General features: G+C 35.6%; 1 protein-coding gene across 1 annotated transcript; it reads right to left on the reverse strand.

The window, feature by feature from the left end:
- Positions 1-26,950, reverse strand: NDFIP2 (Nedd4 family interacting protein 2). The gene is made up of 8 exons (XM_031057090.1): positions 26,787-26,950; positions 25,211-25,338; positions 21,418-21,477; positions 18,294-18,381; positions 9,763-9,887; positions 6,712-6,778; positions 3,417-3,522; positions 1-1,551 (listed from the first exon to the last, which is right to left on the reverse strand). The coding sequence occupies exons 2-7, from the start codon at positions 25,241-25,243 to the stop codon at positions 3,419-3,421; spliced, it is 477 nt and encodes a 158-aa protein (XP_030912950.1). The 5' UTR covers positions 25,244-25,338; positions 26,787-26,950; the 3' UTR covers positions 1-1,551; positions 3,417-3,418.
- Positions 26,951-27,483: the final 533 nt, after the last annotated feature.

The following is a 27,483-nucleotide window of genomic DNA, read 5'->3' on the forward strand; positions in this document are numbered from 1 at the left end:
TTAATTAGCAAAACAAAGCAATGCTTTATTATTCACTTCTTTTTCATCTGGACAATGAATGCAAAAGAACACAGAAACAAATAGAAGTTTAGAAGGAAATCCCAATAGGATATTAAACGTAATACTTAACTTTCTTCTTCCATAAAAAGCTGAGAAGTAGAGGTGCCCCTAAAGTTTTAGTCACTAACAGTTATCTCTGAAAGATTAGGAAAATGAAAATGTTTACATATGTATATTTTAAACGTTAATTATAGATACAAAACTCAATACAGCACTAGCTTAACACAACATAAACCTCACTGTTTTTAACGTTAGTAATAAAAAACCAGAATAGTAATTAAAAAGAAAAATGGAGGAAACTATTTGTACATTTTTCCTCAAAGGTGCAACCAACAGCCAATGTATTTTTGCAACTGAGATTCCAGTTGTACAAAGGACTGAGAGATGTCGTCTTCTATTTAAAGAAGAAGCATAAATTTCACAAACTTTAAAAGAAACTACATGCGCATGAACTGCAGACAGTACCCCTTAAAGAGATGATATTTGTAAGAACATAATGGCATACCTTAAATGAATAAAGGGAGAAGTAAAACACATTTTCTACTTTCAGAGCTTTAAAAGATTTTTTTTCCCTTCATATATTAGTTCCCAAATTACCTTGCATTTAAACTTGTTTGTTCTTATGAAATGGCAATGTATTTATTCTAAACAAGCATTATAAAGTAGTTGTATGATTTTTCTGAGAAGCACTCAATGTGGATGTTGTATTTATAGTGACCTCAAGAATGCAGACCTCCAAAATTACATCTACTACTAACTAAACCTTTAATAGCCAATTAACAAAAAATATGTATATAGCTTAAGATTAAACAAAATTTAGAGAATATGCTGTTACAAAATATATTTTGACATATTTCCTAAGAAGCAATTAAAACAGTCATTTATGCAGAGTTATTTACAGGGGACTCAAAGTGTATCAGTTTTAGCACAAACCAGTATATTGGGCTGAATTCAATAAAATATTGGCGAATATAAGTTTGTGACAAGGAATTTTGGGGTTTAGTAAACTTAAAAATGTTCTATACAATCATTAGATGAATCTAAATTATATAAAAAACCTGTCTAAACTGGTTAATCTGAATCATTTAATGCATTTCATTGTACTCAGAAGTTCAGATCACCAAGTCAGTGGTACACAGAAGCTGTGAAACAAGTTACCACTCAAATCTTTCAGATACAACAAGCACAGATTAACTGAGTCTGACTGTACCTAATCTATACTTACAGATAGTTTGTTCTTACTTCAATACTATCTTTTTAACAAGCACATATACAAATGTGCTAAAACAAAAGGCAACAGTTATAAATATTTACTAGAATGACCAGAACTGGTACTTGATCATAAAGCCATCCTGTCATTCATTTTTGAAGCCATATTTTCATTAATTTGTCTTCTGGTTTTAGTAGTCTTCTATCTTATTAACTTGGAGGGTTAGAGATCATCTGGAAGTTTCACACCAGCATAGGAAAGGAATGTCTGTTCGATGCAGTCTGGAGATAAAGAAAAATTGTACTTCAGTTCATCGCTGTGACTCACCAGAAGCAGCGTTGCTAAGTGACCAGCAAACCTGAACTGCAAGCAAAACAGCAGCCTCCCTACCCACCATGACAGGATGGGAGAAAAAAGCACAAACATTTTCTATTATTCTGTTACGACTTCAGAAGAGCACCTGAGAATATCTCAAACTGTAGGAGTGTTATTATTTATTAAAACTAAGAATTAGTGTAGAGGAGTCACTTTAGAGGAGCTTACTTGTCTATGCAAAAACAAGGACATTTAAATGCAATAGCAATTAATTTGAACTTCTTGTTCCAGTACTTAAGATGCTTCAAAAACATAATATTTATGTGTTCATCTCTCTAAACAACCCACAGACCTTATAAGCCCACAACCCACGCATCTCAGTGGTGCTTACAGGTAAAGAAAAAATTCAAAGCCACTGAACTCTGATAGGACAGCTCATTAACTTCAGTAAGTACTGGGTTACACAGTGCTTTGTCCCAGCACAAAATTTTAATTGCAGAAGAGCAAGGAATCCCAGACTGCATTATCCTACACTTTCACTTATTCTCTTCAAACTACACTTCTCAAATACTATTTAGTCCTAACAACTGTTTTTTAAAATATTATTTTTTAACTTTACTGTACTGAAAGCTAACAGATATTTTCAGTCAGATCTACAAATTTCAGTATTCTGAAGAGGTTACCACAACACTAAGAAAAGAAGCCATATCTAACTGTTGCAAAAAGGCAATGCTGCCATGTAGTTGCTAATTTATATTGATTGCTAAAAAGCAATACACATCTCAGTTAATTAACTTACTGCGTAATTTGGGGGGGGGAAAAAAGCACATTTAAAAGAAATATTATGTCACAGTTACATTAACAGATTTTTTTTTCATAATCAAGTGCATATTGTATAGCACACAATCATCATTAGCTGTTTCTAAATGTTTGCGCTCGTCATATATAAAAAGAACAATTTTTTTTCCCCAGTCGAATAGTGTCTCTGTTTTCAGGCTTTGAAAATGTGTTGCAGGTTAATTCAAATCAATCCTGTGATCAATCCTGGAGAAAATTTATAAAATACTTGTTTTTTTTTTTAACAGCAAACATAGTTTCCCAGATATGTCAAAATACAGTCTTTTAAGCATTTTTTGTTAAGTGCAGAGCAATGAAAATGCTGCAATAGATATTTCTAGGCTAATTTATCTTGTCATGCAATTTAAATTAAAAAAAAGTTGAATGCAAATAAAGACCCCTGGTTTAAGTTACATAGCGAAGTCCAATAAATCCACTTAACGGATAAATAGTATTAAAAAAAAAAAGAGTGGATACGTGCCAGACTGATTAGTCAGCTACCTGAAGGATACATAAAGCACATTGTTGCATACACAATAATCATACTTGTACATGACTGTCTTAATCCAGTCATGTAAAGAGAGACAGTACTCAACTATTGTTTGCATGTTCAGACCCATGTCAATCAGATTCAATATGCAGGCAGATTAGTGCTTCCTAACTTGCTGACGACAGGTTGACTACAAAAGCCAGTTTTTCCAGCACAAAGGACAGTATCCTGACAGCAGCAGATACTGTTTCTTAGGAAAAACACGTTCCTCCTAATTTTTGTTGCTGAACATTAGTTCCAGGGACAACTAGAGGCATTGAGGATGCTTTCAAGTAAGAAACTTCACACATCTCCAAGCCCATGAAGAATATATACACAGTATTCGTGACAGACGTCCAAAAACCATGCAACATCTGCTTCATGACAGGAGTTTGATTATCTCTTTCTAATATTTCTTTCTTCATTTTCCTGGGAAAGATAACCACATCACTAAAAATGGCTTACCTTCAGTACAAGAAAAAAAATCTTGTTCTGTGAGCAGCTGCCATGCTTTCAGACATATTTCTGACTTTAAGATAATTAACAAAGCCTCGAAAGAACAAGAGGAGTCCTGGAAGTGTAGAAAATGCACAAAATTAAGTATATTAACATAAATACACACTATCCCACATTATTCTTAGTCACATAATTTTTAAAACCTAGCCTACAAAGTAAATTGAAGTCTTCATTTATCATTCACAAATTCAACAACTAAGTCAGCTTTCATCTTGTGATGCAAGGATTCAATTTTATGAAAGGTTTTCCACAAATTTTACTGATTTAGACTTCAAGTGCCATCAGCTAAAAAGACTTCTTGAAAATAATTACAAAGATGAAAAAAATCCTGAAACGTAAAAGAATCTGTTTTGCAAACTCTTTTCAAGTACAGCTCTCAAAATAAATTACTAGTGTGTTAGAAGAGTACCTGCTTCACAAAATATACCTTTAGCAATATGCACAATAAATGTACTGTGAGTCAAGAGAAGGAAAAAATGAAAGGAAGGATTGCTCTAGCAAGAAGCCAGTAATGAATTATAGTAGATTAGGACTTGAGATTTAACCATCAAAATTACTCAACATATGTCAATATTACAGTTTCTGTCAACTCCAAATTTCAAAATCTTTTAAATTATTTACATTTCACTGCATTTGAAAGAATATTTCTGCTAAAAGGAAAAATATGTACACAATAGTCACAGAGAAGTTACATTTCCAATAATGGCACCTTGAAGATATATGCTTACGTGAATATATATACATGTGCATTAAAACTCCAAAGGTTCAAATGAAAATCTAAACTCAGGTTTTACAAATTCATTAAAGGATTTAATTATTTTCTTTCCTACATGATGCACTTTTCCTTCCTGCTATCCTGCATGAGCCCTTTATTTTTTCCAATGATCAATTCCTCTCTAAATGATTTGTGTTTATGATTGTTTTAACTTTCCTCTTCTTTTTTAAACCAAAGCTTCCTTAGGACATGCATGCAAGCAAAAAAAAAAATACTCTGCTGCTCTGCTGGAACTTCACCTAAGCCAGGGACACATTTCTGTGACTAAGGTGAATTCTGCATAGAGAAGAAAGCAGTAAGATCTTGACTGCAAGTCTGCTACAAAACTTGCTACCCAACAGCTACCAGAGGCAGTCCCCCTTTCAACTGAAAAGAAGCTGAAACAGCAAAATGAGGGCAGGCAGCTCTTTAGGTGCTTGATAGAATACTTTCTGCATCATACATGGTGGAAAATCAGTCCAAGCTCAACCCATATTTTACATTTCTCTGTTAAAGGAAGAAAGAAAAACCACCCCACTTTCCATTGTGTTCCTCAATAAGAAACACTGGCTAACATTTAAATTCGAAATTTAGAATTGTCTCTCTCCAATTTTTTCACTGATACATGACAGCTCTTTGGAAGTAGACCACTTTGCTCTTCCGTGACGCACAAGCAGATTTTTCCAGCTGTTGAAAGAAGGAAAGAGAGCAGAAACGATGGATAAACAGCAGGAGAGGAGATGGCAGTAGGTGGGCTGAAGGATGTCAAAGGGCTATGCAAAAGAAAGACTCCAACTCATTCACTTCTGGAGAGAAACTGGGCATAGTACTTTGTGTGCTCTAACAAAAGGTTATCCAAAACAACAAAACACAGATCTGGTTGGCAGTGTTCCCATGACATGATAATACTCCATGTCATTGTAAGCAGCTTTTTTAGGTAGACTCCTTCTATGGTGTTCTAGCAATACCATAAAGCCACTTCATCAGTTTAAAAATTTTGTTGGCATATTTCATGCAAAACCTACATAAGACAAGGGAATGCTGACTGCCAGATGCACACTGTATGCCTCAGAGGGTTTTTATTCCAACTTGTGATTTAAAGAAAAAATAAACCCTCAAACACTTCAGACTAAAAATAAGGCTTTCCCAAATAAAAGTGAGCTACTTCCTGAATATGTGCAAAAGACTAGTAAAAAGAAAAATGACAGCTTTTTCCATAGAGTGTTCTTCCATAGGGGAAGAACACTATTTTTATCCTAATGAAAAAAGGTGTCAAATCTCAATTTCAGGCACCACGGGCTTGGTTTTAATTAAAGACTTATCTGGAGATGTTTGTGCCTGCAAAGAGTCATTTCACCTACTTCAATACAATAACCTCAAAAAATACAAAAGCATTCAAGGGACTGATGCTGTGAGCTGTTAAACATTTGCAGGTTTTATGTATATCAAGCAACCAAGTGCACAATAGCAGAGCAAGGTGGGCATTAGAGAGTCTGATGAATGCCCTTAAACGCTACTAAGAGGCATATAGAGAAATTTTTAGGTAATGTTGTTTAAGACTTTTGACATTTCTTGCAAGATAAATAGTGAGTCAGAGTGAAGATCTCAGAGTTGGTCTTTTTTCTTAACTTAATGATTCATTTTAACACTTGCTGTTAGCCACTTGAATCAATTGACTCAAAGGGAAGAGTGCCACCTACTGAACCAGCAACAGTTTACCATGCTTCCAGAGCTGGAAACAGAAATTAAAATGCATAGCAGCATTCACTTCTGTTAAAGAAAATAATTCCAGATTCCATATCCAAATTACAAAATCCACAGTGGGAGAAAAGTTATAGTGGTTGGGCTTTGGTATACCTTCATTAAAAACAAACACAAGAGCAGAATTTGATGTGCATCAGACTTGAAACATGGGCAGACAGAGCTCTTAAGAGAAAGCTGACATCATGGGACCACTGTGATCAGCAAGCATGAAGCCATTCTCTCATCCTACTGAGCAACTGCTGATGCAGTTTGCATTTCAAAGGACTCAAAAAGGACATTTTGTGACCTGTGCACAAGACAGCAGACTCCACCTTCCTGGGTTCAAACACATTTCTTAAAATTTATTACTTGACTTATATGTTTATACATGTAAATATTACTTATCACATAAGGCCAAAGTTTCATTACACAGTTCTGCACCCCTAGAACAGTAGAAGCAATTTTAAAAAGCATAAGTTACAAGTCTCAGTTCTACACATAATCCCTTATGCAGAACAAAATTTTTTGAGCTGAAGGGTATTTGAATAGTCCACAGTTCACACAATAACACCACTATGGTAACCAATAACCTCATGAATAGTACGGAAATAAAAACAAAACACAAAATTATCAGCAGCTAAGGAAAAGCACATAGCTAAACATGTTACAAAACTCTTATTTACAGCTACATGATTCATCTTTGAATACTTCCACATCAAAACAGAAATGAATTCAACTGCCACTTACCAAGTACAAGAAATATCCACCAAAGCCAGTACTGTCCATTGAAATATCCAGTAAAATAATCTGAAAACTGAAATTCATAGAGGAGGCTTAGCTGTAGTAAGATAGATGACTAAGACATATTTAATGCGCTATGCAAATAGAGAAAGCATGGAGGAAAGAGCAAGTTAAAATTAATGTATCCTACTAAAATGCAAAACTAGTATATGTACAGCAGTCAATTACACAAATAAAACACTTCTATTGTCAGTTGGTTTGCAGCAAATTGATTAAAAATCTCTAAAAAATACATGTGTGTACCCATGTAAAATATATATGTATATATGAAAACACCCTTGTATCACTTGCCAGTAATCTGTCATTTTTTATTATAATGAGTCACCACTTGTTGATTTTCCCCTTTTCCCCTCAGTGCCTGCCATCTCAAACACATTACAGCAGCCTGCTGCTTTAGATATTAACACGAAAAGCCACATTAGTTTAATCTTATCAGACAGGGATGTTCTGCTGACCCTACAAAAGGGGAGCTTTTGACCTTCTGTATACCCCCTACTGTTAATCGCTGCCATGAATACCAGCCCCATAAAGACCCCCAACTCATTAAAGTCTTTTCATTTTCAAACCAGCATTCAGTTCCCAGCAGTGAGCTGAACGCAACTAAATGAACCTTGAAGTGCCATTTCAACTGTTCCTGCGAGTGACCATGGCAGACAGTTTTGTCCTCCCTGTGATGTGGGAGGCAGCTGGAGGGCAGGGTGTGATCGTACTGGAGACAGGTATCTGTGCCTTTACCAGACTCCAGACTTCATGCTTCACTGATAAAAAGGCTAATCAAATGTCTCCAAAACCCCCACAATAAGTAGAAATGGGGAGATGAGTGAAGAGTTGCCAGGAGTAAACTAACCTACTCAGCAGCTCTGCACACTTCCCATACATTTCTACCCTGCTGTCATTCATTATGTTTACTGCATCCTGACTTTTGTGCTTAGTGCTTCCCATTTGCTCTTTCTAGGACATTTCAGTATGTCAACCAAGAAGTAATGGGAGGGGAAATAAAAAACACTGAACAAACAAAAGAACCCCCACAAAAACAACAAAACAAAGAAAACCAACCAAAAAATCCCAAACAAAAGATACTGGGCCTCATATATAACCAGATGAAAATCTAAGACATATAAAGAACTGCAGATAAAGCTGGGTTTTTTCTTCAATTAATCCACATGTTTGCTCCAGAATAAAGCCAGATTATGTGAAGTCTTTGAGTATATAAGAGTATACTTATATAAGAGGATGAGTATTCATTTCGACCACCAATCAAAGAAAAAAAAGCAAGAAACAGAATTGCTAAGTTCAACTAAAGAATTGGTAATTTAACATTATCCATATATAAATACGTAATTCCTAGGATTTTGACAACACATTGACATTGATCCTATCTCACTTGTTAGTCAGTATTTTCAATTCTCTAAACATTGTATGTGTGTGCTTATAAATATATAGCTGTATACATACACACACAAACATATCAATATACTTTTCCAATAGTTACAATTTCATTTAATTGGAAAGAAGGTTCACTAAAACCAGCAATCAAATACTTGCTCACGTGCATTGCTCTCCTCTTCTCCTCTCCTTGGGCAGAATCAGCCATGGCTGCAGAATCTCCCCAATAGCAAAATTGCTCCCCCTACCCTTCCTTCTCCCCAGTAAAAACTGATACAGATCAAGCATACATGAATTCAGGCTGTTTAGACACTAAAAAGTTTTGTATTACTGACCCTGAGTGAAAAAGGAAGAGCTTGAAAGAAAAGGACAGAACAATGTGGTGCACACAGGCCTGCTTGTGTGTCACCATTAAAATGACTGTCAACACACACCTCACGAGCTTTCTGCTCTTGTCTCTAGGAAGGGAGACAATAGAGGAACATCATGATCTTCATTATGAAAAACTCCATCCCTGAGGTCTAATATTTCTGAATTAAAAATGGATTACATACAATATTTTAATTATAGTCTAGAACACAGTAATTCTGTGCTCTAAAGGAAGTTTAGCATATATTAATTTGTATATTTGTTTTGAGCACATTTTCCAGCAGAGAGGAATAATAAAACTGACATAATGAGCAATTTCTGCCCTCTGTTCAGTATGCCTTAAGGGAAGATGAAAATATCCCAAACAAACACATAGTTGAAAAATTTATGTCTTCTCTCTCCATTAAGATACATTCCATCCCAGCCCCTGAATTCCAACAAATACACCAGAATCACATCTGGTCCAGCAGCATTTCCCTGTTCTGAATGAGCAAAAAGGAAATGCAAAAAAAAGCTCTAAGAAGGATGCTGTACATGTCCAGGAAGGACCATGCAATCTTCTAACAATTTTTTTACTATGATTCTGAGTCTAAATCAAGTTACTAACACATACACAGAGGGGAAAAAAAAGGTTATTGATGGCAGAATATGAAAGATATGTAAGTTATCCAAGATCTTTTTCTTCATTAAAAGGGACAGGATTTTAAATGTTGTGTCTTACAAATAAGCTGAATTCAAGTTCAGAAAGCACCATTACATTTCATCTAACATCCACTTAGCTAAGTAACTTGGATTTAGCTACTGTGCCTTTTGGAAAAGTACCTAGTTTTGCAGTGAAAACATCAAGAATCAAGCATTTAAGATTATAAAAACATTACTAACTTCATATTTAAGTTGGACTTGATCCCATATGTATCTTACAAGGAATAAAAGAATCAAATACAAGGAAGAAATGCTTTCTTATATTCCCTTCCTAACAGGCTAAGACATTTATAAATCTTTTACACATGACACTATAATACCAGTGATATTTTAGGTACTTGCTCCACTTCTTCTGTAGACTTTTAAATACTTGTACAAGGAAAGAGTCATTTGGTATTTATTTTAGTGGAAATGTGAACATCAAATGCTATGTCAGGTAAAAAAAAGAAAAAATACTGGTTTTCAATTCCCTTATTATATCCTTGAATAAATTATGTGTTTGTTGTACAGAGTCTGTATTGTGTGAATCAAGAAACATACCCGTACAATGAGAATCCATTTGATCAGGGAGAGACCAAATCCACAGATTGCACCATACCTTCCAGCTATGGTATTTGTTATACAGAAGGATAAACAAAATCCAATCCAGTTGAAAATAAATGCCACTATAAAATAAAAGAAACAGTAGCTTCTGTTAATCTGTATAGCTAAGCAAACAGAGTTCACAGTAATTTCACTTTTAAACTACTAAGGACATGCTTACACAGTCAGTTAATTCTCTTCCGGTAATTCAGGCTTTCAGAGATTGACTTTGAACCCAGACATTCCCCATGGTATAGTCACTTAATGACAAAGCAAATGGTAAACAGGCTGGAACCTACTACTTTACACTAGAGAAAATTCCAACATAAAAGAAAGTATTATACTGCCATAGACACCTAACCAGATTATACTGGACATGGAAAGTAAATTCACAAAAAGGACTATAACATACAAGATTTGGACTAAAACAAAGAAGAAAAACCCTTTCAGCAGCTTTATAACCAAAAATATAGTTACATGCACACATATGTGCATGTATCAAGGCTGCAGTGTTTAGCTTTATCCATTTTGGATCCAAGAGAACAAAAGTATCCACTTTTGCTCCAAAAACTTAGTGTAGAAATGAAGGTAAGTTGAGCAGCTGTTGTTTCATGGGTCTCTTTTAGATCTATATTCATGCCTTCTCTTTTAGATCTATATTCATAAGACATAAGAAGCCTTGGAAGCTTTACACAGAAGTTAAAAAAATCAATGAACAAAAAGGACATTGAGCATAACTACCACTATTGCTTCAATGAACACTTTTACACAGCCCCCAGTTTAACAATTTAAAGTTTCATATCTGCATATGTACTTGGCAATCAGCATCATCATCTGTATTGACTTCAGGTTGCATGCATTATATCAGAGTGTGAGAATTCACAATTAGAGGAACGACCTAGCTTGGAAATCAGTGAGGGCATCCAAAAAGAAAACCACCAAACAGAATAGCTGGAGGAACTGGTAGAGGACGGTAACTCAGGAGTTGTGGAGAGAACATGACAGTGGAAAATTGAAAAGATTAGGGAACTCCACAGTAAACACAAGAATCACAGAGGAGGCTAGAGAGGAATGGAAGAGGGGCAGCATGGAACAAAACCCCTGCCAACAAATCCTCAGTGCTTAAAATCCCAAACTTAGCTACATAAAATTCAGACATTAAATCGTCAGAGGAAAAATGAGTCTGTTTCTTCAGTTAAAGTTTGAACACACAACTAGGAACAGAAAATTGCTCAATAGTTTTCTTTAATTAAAGCATTTTGAAATACTATCTATAAAACCCCATTATTTTTATACTTTAAGACCTTATTAAAATTTTTCCAATAATCTACATGAAGATGCAATGATATGCTCACAAATGCAAAATCAAGTCTGTGAAACTGCAGCAAGATTCCATGAACTTTAAACACACTGAAGTTTCAAAAATTTTGGAGGACTTCACATCAAAATAGTTATTTAGTGCAAGTGGGAATCTTGCACTGGTCAGAGGCATGGGTAAAAGATGGTGGCAACATGAATTGTTACTTTTATACAATTTACTAATCTAAAAGGACCCCAAGAAACAAAATAAAAAAAAAAAAAAAAAAAAAAAAAAAAAAAAAAAAAAAAAAAAAAAACCTTTGAGCAGACGCTGATCCAAGTTGGCATACGCAGAGGAAACAAACAAAACCAATCCAACCCCTGCTAAAAAAAAACCCTACAGAACAACACTGTGACCCCAACATTTACCTATTTTTCCAAGACAGATTTACATTTGAGAGAGCCTAGATAAATTATTTTGATTTCCCTATTTTAAACAAGTTCTCCAAATCCACCCTCTTTTAACAGTAACAGATTTCAAAAGCTCCTTATTCAATGCATTCTCTGATCCTGCCTCAGAGTAAGAGCTCACTGCTCTTCCTCCCTGCTACTCAAACTACCAAGAGTGACTTTGACTATGGTGAGGTATACCTAAAGACAGGTATCTTAAAAAGGACACAAGATTCACATGTTTCTAATGGTCTACAAGCACTAGAGAAATTCTCAGAATATGTACAATTTTATTATATTTTTTTAATTACCTCAACTCATTTGTAAATGCATTATAAAAATCAGAGATTTCCTAATCATAAATACAGGAGGGGAAAAAATTAGCTTTTTATGATTAAAGAGAAGCATTAACAATTTTACCCGACTTTCAACTTGAACTAAATGAATATTCAAAATAGAATGCATAAGTCACTGCATAAGTATTTGATGGATATTTAACATCAAGGTATTTGCCCAACTCTTGAAAGTAAAGGCATCAGCACATTCCAGTCTTGTTCACAGTAGGGGTTTTTTTCTCTCTAATCAGTCTGCTGCTCTATCAACTTACATAAGTAGCTAATACAAGCAGAAAAGACAAACCTTATAAAAATTGTAAACTATGCAAGTTCATATATTCCAATAAAACTGAAGTACATACAGAAGAAAAATCTCATTATTTAAGTTTTTATCTATAACCGTTTGCTAGAAAACTTGTACAGTCAGAACCTAATCAAAAATCCGTATCTTCAGCAGCACAAGGAATATGTTACTTCCACTGCTCTAAAACACAGGCAATCAGGGAGATTCTCCCAAACTGCCTTGGTGTTGCATCATTTCAACAAACTTAAGAGAGGCAACTATAATGTCTACATGTTTTCCATATTTGCCATTACTTCTTTCTTACATCCCATGTCCCACCACTACTTTGAAAATCATTTCCTTTTTTCATTCTGGTTATGAAATACAATATTTACTTTCAGAAATGCATCTTCTGAGCAGACTGCAATTCCCTCCAATTGCTTTTCTCTACATCAAGATCAGCCTCATTTGCCCATCTGTATATCTTTTTCCATCATGTGCATCTACGTGTATCTTCTGTCAGCCATGCAAGCTCTGAGCTTTACAGCTTACACTGCATCTGGTAAGAGTTACTGCAGTAAATTCCTGTATAATTCCTGTCTCAACTTATTACTGCAATGAAAGTTCTTCATAATTTTCATCCCTATGTTGTCATACAGAAGCCACAGCACAAGCTCCCCCATCAAGCTGAGGGAGAAAATAGATCAGTGAGGGGAGTGATCAGGAAAAGGAATTATGCATTAATTTATCTAGAATTACTAACTCCCTTCTCTAGCTACTAGAGATAACTAAGTCACTGTACAAGTTCCTTGCTGTAACAAATGCTATCCTCCACTATTTTTCTGCATCCACTTAACTTTGTGCAATGTAAATGACACTGCTCAGCTGCTCAAGAGATGACCTCATCCACCATACAACATCACCTCCCATGACATCCCTGCACAGACAATGTACCTGCCATGACACTAATAACATGCTGTCAAGGAAAGCCATTCCTAAAACTGAGGGGGGAAAATCTGGCGAGCTGCTACAACCACATCATGACCCTTAGAAAGAATTCTTAACTTCAGCTTGCCCATTTTCTACATGCAGCCAGATTCTGTGTGCATCCTGTAGATCTCCCCTGCAAATCAAATCACTGTGCAAGAATTGTTTTCTATCCCAAAAGTGATTACATGCCTACTTGAGCCCAACTTTCATTCACTGTCAACTTTCCATAACACATTTCAGACATTTAGACCAAACTCATGCTGACTGCACTGGCATCATGATTTCAGTATCTACTTTTAATACTCTATACCATTCAGAGAAGTGGGACTGATAAAAGTATGATTTTTGAATTTAGTAATTCCTGAGGTGATTACAAAAGGAAAAAGTCCATATAAATGTAATTCACATAAGAAGAATATAAACATTATCTTCTCATGACAACAACTATGTGGGTGATAATGACCCACATAAGAAATGGGTTTTTGGGAGGAGGAGGGTTGGACTATAGGTCTTTTTTAATAAAGAATGTTTGTGATCCAATGCATCCCTACATTTATTTCCCCTCAAGGTTTTCAGTAAAATAACCCCAGCCAAAACACAAAGTACAAGACTTTTCAATTGGACATATTGAAATACATCAGATGAAATAATAATGACAAGCGCATTACATTGGGATTTTTCCTTAGCTGCTCCAGCACTTCACCTGCTGATCTTTTTTACTTAGCTTTCCACAACTACACATTAATCACTTGTTTTAAGTTTTTAAGTATCATAAAAATAAGCCAGTAAAACTGATCTGAAGCTTTATGTTCCAAATTTTAGCCGTGGCTCAAGTCTGTAAAAAGATTATAAGGGCAACCATATACAGAAAGCAACTTTTGCTCAGTTATAACCTTTATTCCACAATTTTTTGTTCATTTACTTACTACTTTAATATGTAGCAAACACCAAAGAGCTTAATGCTTTATGCCTGGCCTTGACTCACTAAACATACTGCAATAATAAATAATTCTCTCCAGGATTTCATGGCACTAGGAATTATTCTTCCAACTCCTGCAAACATTTTTGTTCCATTCTTTAACTGAGTTATATATCTTTGCTCCATCCTGAGGGCTCACTTACAGACTGATGATCATCACTGGAAGTGTTGGCTGTCAGCTTCCACAGAAAACACAACTTTTTTTTCTTAGTGATTAATGTTCAGAAACATTCCTTGGCAATTTATTCCTACTTCTTCATTACTCTTGTTGCTATGTTTTTCTTACTACACAACTAGGAGCCTCCTTGTTCCAATTGTTTTGTATTATATCTAATGCATACAGAAAAACTATGTAAGTCAAACTGTTTCTACAGTAAGAAAGAAGTTAGGTGACTGTGTATGAAGGTCAGTCAGCCTCCCCTAACAACCTGAGAGAAATAAGAACTGAAAACAGTTTCCCTATCTCCCAACATTAAAAATTTTAATGAAGTAACTTCCCCTCAGCTTCTCTTGCATGACTAAGGGAAACCTGCAGAACATTTGTGATATATGCAGAAGTCACGTTTCCTAAAGTTACACAGAGGAAGACTCCCATGGGAACTTCAACCATGCTTACTACGCCTCAGGAAGCATACACAAGGAGTCTGTGCTCACCCTGAGCTTGTGCTGCAACTCTGCCTTCCAACGTGGACCCCCACTGAAATCCCCAAAGAAGGTATCCCAGCTTGTGTGCAGTTTATTGGCTGCTTGAGACAATTAACAGGTTTGAAAACTCTATGAACATTAATTTAAAAAACTTTGGCATGGTTATTTTCTGTTCCAGTGTGGTGTCTAGGACACTTTGTACATTTGCATTTCCCTATAAAACCAGATTTTATTGCTGTGAGTTGTATGTGGTTATTAAATAGCCTAGATGTTCAAAAAGGTCAGATTTCTGTATGAGAATTTAAGCTTTGGTTATACTACTGAACACTTTTCTCCATTTTTATCTCCTTTTTAACCTATCTGTGAAGTTCAAATTCATTTTTCCTATGCTGTAGGGACAACCCAAAACTCCCTTACATGGTTTCAAAGAATTCAGATAAGCTCCACCATTCCTCTTGGGGTCCACAGGAAAAAAAGGTTGGTTCTAAAATATTCCTTAAATATAAAGGAAAACCATATAAGCCTTTTAGTAACGTCCAAAAGGATCTCCTTCAGATAACGTACCAGTATGAGTTTATCAGACATAATTCAAAAGACTTCCACTACAGGCAGATTAAGCAGGAAAACCAACCCCTTTGTTCATGACAGTTACTTGCTGTATCACAATAAGAGCTGTGTTCAAATTGGAAAGATACAGCTCAGAAATCCCTCCTTTTCGTTGCGCATACAAAAAAAAATACTCTGAGAAACTCGCCTACTAACTTCCTCTGGCATTCTAGAACATTTCTACCATGCTGTCCAAGGCACTTAAAAATACAAAATAGAAAAAAAACACATGAAGTGGTCTGATAGATTTTTTTTCCATTTTGCATTCATAGCAAAATGAATATTCACTTATATATTCATTTCCTTCAAAATAAGAAACAGACAGACATCAGTCCAGACCATCGGAGAGCAGATTCTTAGCTCACCAACATAATCACAGACTTAGGGCAGCACCAATTTCCTGAAACATGATTTTACCACATATCAGAAATAAAATTGATTGTTTTTCAAAGTCTTTTCACCAAGTTTCTGGATCAAGCCAAAAAATCCAGCTCTTCATGCAAAGAACTTCACTTCCTTAGTGTGTATTGTCTTATTCTGTTTGGTCCTGCTAAACAGAACAACTTTATAGCTTAGATGGGAAACAGGTCTGTAACCAGCATGCAGCAGGCTCCTAAAACAACCAAAACCCCCCAACAAACAGATTTGGCCACTAGATGGCCTGGAGACAGCAATTTTATGCAACATGGGCAGCTACCACTAGATGGTGGATACATATTGCTAAGTGACTGCAATATGCAGGTAAGCTCAGTATAAAGCCTATTTTGCTACCCTTCACTTGCATAAAATGAAACTAAAGAATTCTAACTTACTCTTATACTTAAAACAAAGCTATCTGCCCCTGCTTACATCCCCAAGATGTAATGCTGTACTTGACAGGGAGGAAGTGGGAGAGCATATCTGGAACAAGACGTTTGTTTACTCTCCTTTCAATAGAGAGCAGTTCCTGATACAGTTCTCTTACATTTTAACTATGTTAGGGAATTTATTTGAGGCTTTCTGTGATCTGCCACCTCTACTTGCATTTAAAGATATCCCACTCTGGAGAAAAACCCAAAAGATAGTCTTATTATAAATTTAATTTTAAATGCTGCTCTTCTAAATCTACATACATCAATTTCCTGGAGACTTTTATCTACTTATTGGACAAATGTGAATACACAACCCACATATAAAGTATACCCTCAATATGTTAAGCTCATTTTTAATTTAATACGCCAATTTCCTAAGAAAAACTACTAAAATCTAACATTTCAGGTCTATTACTATCTACAACTGGTTTTGTGAACTCCTCATACTATGAGCACAAACAGAAAGTAAATTTTATCAATTTCCCTATGTAACTAGTATCCATAATAACCAACACATTCCAATTAAATGCACACTTGCTTAAATACCTTACAATGTGTACCCACTCATTTTATGCATTTCCTTCATAGGCAAGCAAAATTTGCAACAAAATAGTCTCAGAACAATCATGAAAAATTATGATCTACAGGGTATTTTTGTCCAATGTTTAAGAGTACTGTTCTGCGCAGTCAGACTCAGCTAAATATCTATTTGAAGAGAAGGTTGCCAATTTATCCAAGTACATACTTGCATTCTTGAAGGTGGACACCAGGTTCTGGGAATGCAATTTTGGACATCTGTGACTTAAAGGACTTAACACATATTAAAGCAAACAATTCCCTTGGCCTCCTAGTGCAGTGCTAATGAAGGCCTGAACCAGAATTTAAAAGGAAGAACAAGTTCACACAATAAAGGAACTAAATAGGTTAAATACAAAAAGTTACAGAACATAGAAAAGGGAGAGGAAAATAAAGCAAAAAAGAAAAATTGTCATACCTCCCTTTGACCCCAAGAATATACTCTTTCTATGCTCTAACTACAGAAAGAGGTCAGACTACAAAACTCACTTTGCTACTCTATAAACATCTTTATAGATTTGTTTTGTGAGGCAGACACATATATTTTGATCCCAAGATGCAAACACCACATCATATACCAAGATGAAAAAACCTTCTGTGAAAGCATTGTAACCTGCAACTGTTAAAGAGATTGCAAAAAAGATTACAGAAGAACTTCTACAAAACCTAGGGTAAAAGACATAATTGAGGCTTCAGTGGATAATCAATCAGCTTTAATCATGATGAATTCTCAGCAGAACAGATATATTCTCAACACCAAACTTCTTCCATCCAGGTTGCCAAACATTTATTTCAGAAAGGGAAAAACCCTCAGAAATTTGGAAGAAATAGGCAATTGGTAAAACTAACACAGCTTCCTCGTAGAAACAGCTTCTAGCTGCTAAATCTAACTTTGCTTAATGCAGTACACAAGTTACAAGACATGCACAGTGTACACACAGTACATGACAAAGAGCTACAGGAGGGCTTGTTGAAATCAGAGATTACCTGAAAACAATGCATTTTTATATAAACAGTGGTTAGTTCAACCTGAAAATGAGTATGGTTGGATTTGTTCCAAAAAATCAACAGCCCACGGCTGTTTAATTCACTACACTAACACCAGCAACTTTTATACAGCACATCACCTCTCTCAAATATTTTCTAGTTAAAAATCAATTGCCAGATTTCTGTGATCTGGCCTTGAATTCAAGTTGGCGGCCCAACCAGAAGATGACAGAATTTCCAGTGCTAGATAGACCTTCAAGCATTTACTATAATTTTGCTTTGTCTCCTTATCTGTGACAGATGCCACAAAAAAAAAGGCAACATATTTGCTGTATCTGGAACAGGAAGTGTTTATATTTGAGCACAGGCAGAAAAATCTGTTCATTACAGTACATTATTGAAATTTATCACAGCTCTCTTTTATATTCCATAGGAAAAAGGCACAATTAAGATATACCTCAGTAGGTCTGGGATACAAGATAACTTACTGAAAAATGCCAACATGAAGATGCCATCATTGCCCACTCTAAGCTGATCTGCATCACTGAAATCATCCCGTGGTGGATACTCTTCTTCCTGGATTCACAGGTTAGTGATAATTTAGTGAAAAGCTTAGAATAACTACCTATAGGATAAAGTATTAATCATGTTTCTAAAACTAGAAGAAAATTGACATTCCTGTAACATGTCCACATAAAGGAAGTTTTAAAAAAATAATTTGTAAGTACAAAACAAGTCTTATTTGTTGTTTATATTGACAGAGCCCAAATTTTCTGTAGAAGATATGTACATACTATCTATTCATCTTAAATGAAGCTAGAATTATTCCAGATTAGTACTTTGACAATGAAAACCAACATACATTTTTTTAAGGTAACTATCTTGATATGTAGCCAAACTATTAAATATTTTTTGAAAAGACATCACACAGTATGCTCTATACTTTTCCTGCTCGAAAGGTCTTCTAATAATTTCCTTAATATAAAATAAAAGTTATAGAATAAGGTTAGTATCTTAAAATCAAGTGCTGATGCAACAGCACTGCACTAACCAATTTTATAACCCACAGAAAAACACAAGCAAGGCAAAGAACACCTCCAGGGTCACTAGAGGGCGCGAGCACATTAAAAGTGTCTAAAAGGCTTCCAAACTTAAAAGGCACAGCACTTGAAGTCAAACAAAAGCAAACAGAGACGTCAGCCAAAACGATCCAAAGATTTCTCCCATTGAGTCAAAATGTTGGACCTTAAAATACTGAAAGGGAGATCTGCTTTGTTTCTCAGCACTCGATTTTCAACAGAACTTGGCAGGTATTATATATGCAGTTTTAGGCAGAGGTGGAACATTGGTCCAGCTGCAGACTGGCAAACACAAAAGTTTTCACACACAGCACTTCCTAAAGAACCTGATGAAAACTAACACCAATTAAACACCACTTTTATACTTAAATGAGTAACATCAAAACAATGCAGGATGATACAAATTAAATAATGTTGTCGGCAGCAGGAGTAAAATGGTCTGAACAGAAGCATAGGTAATTCTTTTCCTAGTTTTTCCTCCTATTACCATAATGTATTGGAACTGACATAAGAAATTTCCTATAAAAATAAATGAAATCAAGAGAGATCAAGGGAAATTCACTTGGCTGCTTCACCCACAAGCACTTACTACAGAAATAATGTTTATGACTAAAAGGGCATTAAAAAAGCACAGTGACCTAAAGCTCTGTCACATGTTCCCCTTTGTCAATAGAGCAAAATAATTTACTAGGGTATGGCAATTAGGTTAAAAACATCCTTGAATGACTGCTGTACCAACTCAGAGCAGTCAGCTTCACTGATACAGCCATGAAATTCCAGCTGTGCTCTGTATTTCAGATTAATTAACCAAGACACTGTATCAGATAACTTACTTAAAAAACACTGCTATTCACACAGACAATTTCAATGGAAGGTCAAAAAGCCAGTTAAACAAGAATTCTAAGGGGCTATAATTCAGCTCCACATAATTTCAGGCATTCCTAAATGGTCATCTTAAGTGACTAAAAAAGCATCAGTTTGTTGAGCTCAACTTTGCTGCAGATACATGACTGATGGAGAGGAAGGGAATGGGAAGGAAAGAAGGGCTGAAAAAGCATTAAAAAGAAGCTGCATTTGAATGTGTTTATCTCTGAAATGCATGCCATAAAACTTCCTTTTCAAGCCAGATGGAAAAAAAAGCATTTTCAATTTTAATTTCACAAGGTCTACAAAACCCATGTATAATAATTTCAGACTTTTAAAAAACCGTCTGCTAACTACTGTACTTCATACTGGCACTTCCAAAACAATTAGTGAATTATGCTCCACGTAAAAGTTGCCTCAGAAAAAAGTAAATTTTGCTTAATGACAGTAACAAATTTAATTGAGGCTTCTCTGATGCTTACACATGTGAGAAACACAGGTCAATAAATACAGCTCAGGAAAATGACAGCAGATATTTGCATGAAGCACTGTTGTATTAAGGGTGAACAAGTATTCATTTATCACATTCCATGTCAAAAAGAAAGATTAAAGTGATTTCTCTTTACTGTCTCCAAAAACCAGTGTACAAAAATTATGAGTGTTTAAGAAATTAAATACTTAGAATACTAAGAAATTAAATCAGCCTATATCCACATCATTTAGGATTTTGAGGTTTTATGAGCAGTCCTGCAGACAGAAAACACGAATTGATCACTGATCAAGCCCCACTAATACTGGCTGTCTTTCAGTGCTCTCATTTGATCTGGTTGGTGTCAATTACCCTAGTCTTTCTTCAAAATACAATTGTTTGCCACCACGCATTGAGGAATGAAAATGGGCAATGACGAACAACTGTCCTCTACACTTATGCTTAGTGTTAAACAAATTTTTACAAAATGCTTCTGTTAGATAGTGACATTTTTATCAATGAGGTCATATATTTTATTTATATTTTTCTTTTTAATGAGAAGAATGTAACACAACACATACAAACCTATAAGATATGTAACACTATTTCAGTATATCATTGATTTTTGACAAATTTAGTCAAGTTAAGGAAGATGGACAGCATTTCTTCCTTTCTATATAAGTTGACATCTGTAGGAACAGAAAGCTTACTGCTCCTATGACCACAGAAACATCTGAACAACAAATTATATTATCTACATAAATGGCATGTCACACAGAGTAATTTCTCTAAACAAAAGAACATCAAATGGTACACAGCATCTATTGAAGTTGAATCTATTAAATCCCCATAAATTACAGTACTCTCTGTAGTATTCCGCAAGAGGAGGACTGGTTTTTGTCCTCAATGTTTTTTAGCTTTTTTTCAAACAGAAATCCAGCATGGCATATAGGGAGACACCCTAATCAAGTAAAAAGCCACTAAACTGATATAACTCTTCACAATGCAGTGTCTACAGAGAAAAACTTCTGAAGAAAGGGCCAAATTACTTAATAAACCCCATAAATTATACCTTCAGCATACAAACCAATAGGGAGAAATTAATAATGGGGGGAAAAAGGCACAATTAACCCCAGAAGCATTTGTTTGCCAGCAGGAAAATTCATAGCAAAGTCTAAACTAGAGAGAACTATACCATACCTCTGGACGACTGAGGAATATTTCATCAAACAGACTCCTAGATTCCCTAAACTGGGCGTGCTAAGCATGTAAAAACAGAAAAACATAAGACAAATGCAACTGAAAAGCATTAAGTAAAAGCCATTCATTGCAACATACAAACAAAGTCATTAAACTGTTAGCAGCATTTTTGTCCATTTAAATTGCCATTTCAAAACTGACCTTGAGAATTTGAAAAGAAAAAGCCAGGGTAACTAATGCTATCACTACTGATGACACAGGGCTAGTACAATTTATTTGATAAAATGAGATCTCTGGGAGCATTTGAATGGAACATATGTTTATACACAATCTATTCCTGCAAGACAAGCTACACAAAAAATTGTAAAATTATTGAAAGTTTCAGTAAATGTTAAGTTTGGATTTTTCATATTATCTGTTAATACAGGGCCTAGAATGAAGTATTTCATATGATCACATTAAGGATCTTTTGAAGTGGCCTACATGATTTGGGGGAAAAAATACGAAAGCTGTGTAATAAGCACGCTGTCCTTCCACATAATTTTCCTCTCTTTTGCTTAATGAGTAGATTTGAACCTTCACTGCACACTTTGGAGTACACCACCATGAAAGTGATCACCCTCACACATTGTTCAAGGTAACATAAGGACAATCAACTTTTTGCAACTGTTCACATTATTGCAGTAAAGAGGCAATATGTCCTCATATACAAGGAAGAAACCAGAAGTTTGGAACACAGCAGAGTTCACATTTGTAAGAGCACTAATTTCATAAGGCTTAAAATAAAAACTGAAAAATCTATATGTTACATCATTTGTCTGTGTTTTGCAAAGTGTGTAACATGCAGGTCAGATAATGTCTGCAGGTGTCACTTGTGAAAGTGAGAAAACAATTGAACTTTGCACTACTGTTACATAATAAAGTTACTTATCTGCTCTTCCATGGGTATTCAGAGCTAAATCCTTCCCCTAAAGATGGCAAAGCACCACTCAAACTGTAACAAGAGTCTTCTTTCTTATTTCAGCCATCTGTCACATTAAGACAGCCTTATTACACAGTCTTAGTCTATCTCAGCGTAAGTCCAGAGGTATTAAATAAGGTAGGGATTTTGTGAAAGCATGACATGGTAAGATAATTAAAACAGCAGTAATTAAAACTGCACTGGCACTTGATTTTAATATTATCTACAAAGCTGAAACTCAGCTTCAGCATTTCTTACTTCTTCCCCAAATCCCAACTTTGCAACTTTAATGCTGTTTCTCAAATACTGCTTGTGTGTGTGCACGCATTTGCTTTAAAGAGAAAAAAAAAGAAAAAACAGAAGCAAACTAAGCAGAATTACTGACAAACTTGAGTTCTTCAGCAGTCAGCAAGAATGTGACTTTCAGATACACTTCTGATACTAACTTAGTACTGCCATTAACTCTAGAATATTTTAGTCTATCTCTGCTTTGGGGGAATGATAGTGTGTTCCTACTGATTTTTCATAAGTGAAATTCTTGTGGTGTCAGCACGTAGTTCTTGAATTTCAAGCTCTCCTGTATGTTCTAGCGAAGCAGACTGTGAAAAAGTTTATTTCTCACTTCATCACTGTATCCAACTCTCTTGCCTCTTATCTCCATATTCCTTTTCCCTCCCTGGTCTTCTTTTCTCACACACCAGCTTCAGTTCCTTTCCCAGAACTACATTTTGTCCCCACTTGGGTTCCTTTCTCCTCCAACCTCAGTTAACTCTTTTCCCTTCTGTCTCTCATTTAAGTCCTTCTACGCTGTGCATACCATTGCCTTCCATTCATCCTTGCCTTTTCTTATTTTGACTCGGACTCTGATCCCTGCTAGAGTTATCTCCCTACTCAATCAAAACCAAACTTCTCTTCCTACAACATGTAAGGTTCAGAGGCTCAGTCATTGTCCTTCCTCCCCCCACCCACCATGAAGAGAGCTGAATATAGTGGCTTTCCCCTTCCCTTCTAACCGAAGGCTAAGAATAACAAATCTGCTTCAGGGAACATCAAAAATTGCTATTTCTCAGGTCCAATGTTTTCACCAAAAACAGTAAAGAGCAGCCATAAGGTGTATCTACTTTTAGTTCTGTAATTCTACTCTGATACAGAACATTTGAGAATGTTCTCTGGGAACAGCACATCTGAAGTCCCATCCCCTTCAGAGCTATGAGTAGCCTAAACTTTTTCATGCAAGACCATCTACCTGCATTTACAAAACTTGAAACTGTATTTATCAACTGAGGAAACTGATTTTTCAAAAATTTGTGGTTTGACCAAAAGCAGGCAGACTGCTTGAGGAAGGGCAAAAGATGTTTCTCTTACAGTGACTTGAACTTGCAAGAAAAAGTAAATAAAAGTTTAAAATGACAAGACTAAAAATACTTGCTCTGTTTTGGGGTTTCATTTGTTTTGCTTAGCTTTATTCTGGAAATTGGCTGAATCTCAGGCTGAGTTGTCAAGGGAGATTGCTTGTATGTCTGAAACTTGTGCATCATAGGGTTCTAGATGTGAGAGCAAGAATTTGGCAAGAGATGCGCATCCTGTCTGCAGTGTCACAGGTACTCTACAAGTTAGAGTTTGGGTTTTTAATGCTCCAAATCTGTAATTTCAGAATAAGGAATTGAATCAGACCAGTATTTCAGCAAAAGTTTTACTTATGTGACAAGCAGTAAGGACAGGCTACAAAGAATCCATGCTCCTGTTAGAGCAGATAAAACGTGACAATAGAGATCGTTCTCTCACTACTAAATCTTGGCAAGTCAAATCTCCATGGTTTCCTACTGAATTCAGTCAAACAGCTTTGTGTGACACTGTCACTGGTGATGTTACACAAACCTATTTGAACATCAGCTGTGCATACCTCAAAGTGAGTGCTGTGCACTGCAAGCACTGTGCAGCAGTCAAGGAAGGACCTGCCTCCTGCTGGGTGAGTAAAGGTTTTTTTCCCAGTCACAAGCACACCACAGCCAGTAAGATTTTAAACGTATATCAAATGTGATCTACATTTGATCTCAAGGAGGATATTTTTAGTGAAAGCACTGGAAGCCTTTTTTGGGTATTGTATATTATGGTCAACACTATCAAGCAGCAGAATTTCCACATTCCAGAACTTCAGAGAAAAAAAATAAACTTGCTTACCAAACTAACATTTACCACTAACTGCAGATACCAATCTTCTATTTTGAAGACTATATTCTTCATAAGATTAATTCTTACAAAACTAGAGACACTGGATATATGCCTATTAATTGTTTACCACAACTCACGTAGGGGCTTTTTTAAGTACTTGGAACATTTCTTTGAACTTCAGTATTTAAGTTTCCATAGATCAAACAACAGGAACCTTTCCTTTTAAAAGCTATCTACACGATTTTGGGTCATATTTCTTCCAGACTGTTGAAATTCTCCCTTCCTCTCTAAAGATATTTGGTAATTCTTTCATTTTTACCATCCACAACAGTACACATTAGTGATAACTCTACAAAGTAATATTAGTAGGGGATACCTAATTAAGAGTTGACAAAATACTGGATATTCTAGTGAAACAGGGTAAAAATTGGCTTTTAAAGCTATTTAGACAGCTATGTCTTTCAAAAGACTGAATATGATGTGCTTTTCATAGTATTCACAACTAACTTGCACTATCTACATAAACCTAAACATTCAAAATATTTAAATCATCAGCCCACCATTATTATAGTCATGGGTCATAATATGGGCCCAATTGTTACCAATAAGTAGCCTAACACGTTTCACAAAACTGAAATACAGCAGAACTGTATCACTTACTCGTTGGGCAACTTCAGCTGCAGCAGCTGCCATGGCTGCAGCTTTGGCCTTCTCCGCTTCATCGTATGTAGGAAGAGAGGTAGCTACACTGTATGGAGGTGGCACAGGATAAAACTCATTGTGTGTGTCTGTTCAAAATAAAGAAGTTATTTATTTTTAAACCAGAAAGATGTCAAGGATATTAACTTTCACATGCACATAATTATTTACCTTTAAAGTATATTTTTTACAGAGGCTAAAACTGAGGATATTTGCATTTTAAGTTCTTAAAAATCTTTCTAAAAGAAAAACTTTTAACAGTTTGATGGTACTTTGAGCTGCCACCCAAGGCAGACACCTTAACACAGATGCTGGCAAGAAATCAACAAATTCATTAAGAAAAAAAATCATGTTTAGTTAGTTATATCCCCAGGCATTCCAACCAAATGCTTTTTATCCAATCATGCAAAAGATATTCACACAAAAATCTTTTTAAAAAAGGTTTTTAAGTATCAGCACCATTCTGTTACTTCAGTCCAGTAATAGCCATGCTGTATTCTTATTAATGTGGCCTTGTTGCCAACTGTGGTTGCTCCCTGAAAATTAATTTTTCCAAGATTTCAATTTCAACACATTCTTTTAAAAATTTTTCCTTCCATCAAAATGGACCACAGACTTCATTCTTCTGTGTTGTAACAGTAAGACATCACCACATAGAATAGAATTATTAACAATATTAATTAAAAGTACTTAAAATATGCCATGAGCTTCCTCCTACAGCCAGCAGTAGCTCGTTAAAAGGCTGTTTATGTGATAAAGATTTGTCAGCACAGGTCACATGGTCAACAGATTTGTCAGCACACCAACACAAGGATGTTATATATAGGGATAATTCCACACAGCTATGTATTATACTTGCAAACACTGTCTCAAAGAACAGGGACGGGAAACTGTTCTTTTAACAAACACTTAAAAAAATTAGGTTGGCAGCTATTCCTAAAATATTTATTTGGCACATGGGAGACACAAATCCATGTAACTTTACTTAAACAGGAACTTCAATGTTGCCTGCTGCTAAATCTCCCATATCCCCAAGAAAAGCCACAATCTCCTAAGAAAGGGAGCAGTGAATAAATGAATAAAGAGACCCATTACTCATTTTTCATGAGAAGTTTTATCAAGAGCCTTTTGAGCAAAATTAACCTTTTCATGGCAATATTTTCACCAAACCATGTCACACACTAAAGAAGTCTGAAGAGTTTTTTATAAAGAGGCAATGAAACTTGCTAATGAGGTCTAATAATGGCGCACTACTCAAAGATGTAGACTAAATGTGGAAATGAACTATAAGCAGACTTAAATAAAACCTATTAAGCTAATTAATGACCATCCATTTCGCCTAGCAATTTGGAACAATCAGCATAATTTACATGAGTGCTTCTTCTGAACAAACCAAAGGGCTGCACATCAAAGGACAGCTTTTTACTGCAATTGTGTGCATGGAAAAAAGACCCTAAATGGCAGCATCAGACCACTTTGAACCAAGAGCTGATTCATACATGCTCATCCCTGACAAGCTGCTATTTGAGAAAAATACCTGAGGTTGCAGCTGCTTCCACAGCTATGCTACAGTAAGGAGGAGGGGAAGTATCTGCCTCAGGTGAGGCTGCTGGCTGTGGAGCCTGTGGAGTCTCTGCAGACGTGGAAGGCTGCTCAGCTGCTGAAGACTCTGCAGGGTCATCCTCATTGTGAAGCTTAGGAGAAAAACACACACATTTCAGAGGTATTCAGGGAATACTTCCCATGACAACCTAATACGTGCAGAGACATGTTCAAAGAGAGACAAAATCACTCTCATCAACAAAACAAATTATTTACAAAACAGCATGTGACCACTTCAAGTAGTCCAGCTAAATTCTTTTAAGCAATCAGCCAAAGATTATGTTAACTGCCTTGCCTTTTTTTTCCCCAGGAATATTCTTCTTTTCAGTGATTTTCAGGGAGTCTTAAAAACCTGGAGTTTTCCATGTTTACTATATGGCAAAATACTATTATATTACTATTTTAATACCACTGTATTTTTATTCTTATGTACAGTCATAAAATGTATCAACATATTTTAAAACACATCAGGTGAGAAATACTATTATTTATTGTATTTATCTTGAAGAAAAAGAATTAAGACACACTTCTACTTCTGTAACTGGGACCTTCGTTCTCTTGCATCTTGCAAAGAGCTTCTCCATGCAAATTCTAAGACTTCAAAATATTCTGCTTTTCTTTATTCTCTAGAA

Source organism: Geospiza fortis, unplaced genomic scaffold (genome assembly GCF_000277835.1).
Source record: "Geospiza fortis unplaced genomic scaffold, GeoFor_1.0 scaffold45, whole genome shotgun sequence".
Taxonomy (NCBI): domain Eukaryota; kingdom Metazoa; phylum Chordata; class Aves; order Passeriformes; family Thraupidae; genus Geospiza; species Geospiza fortis.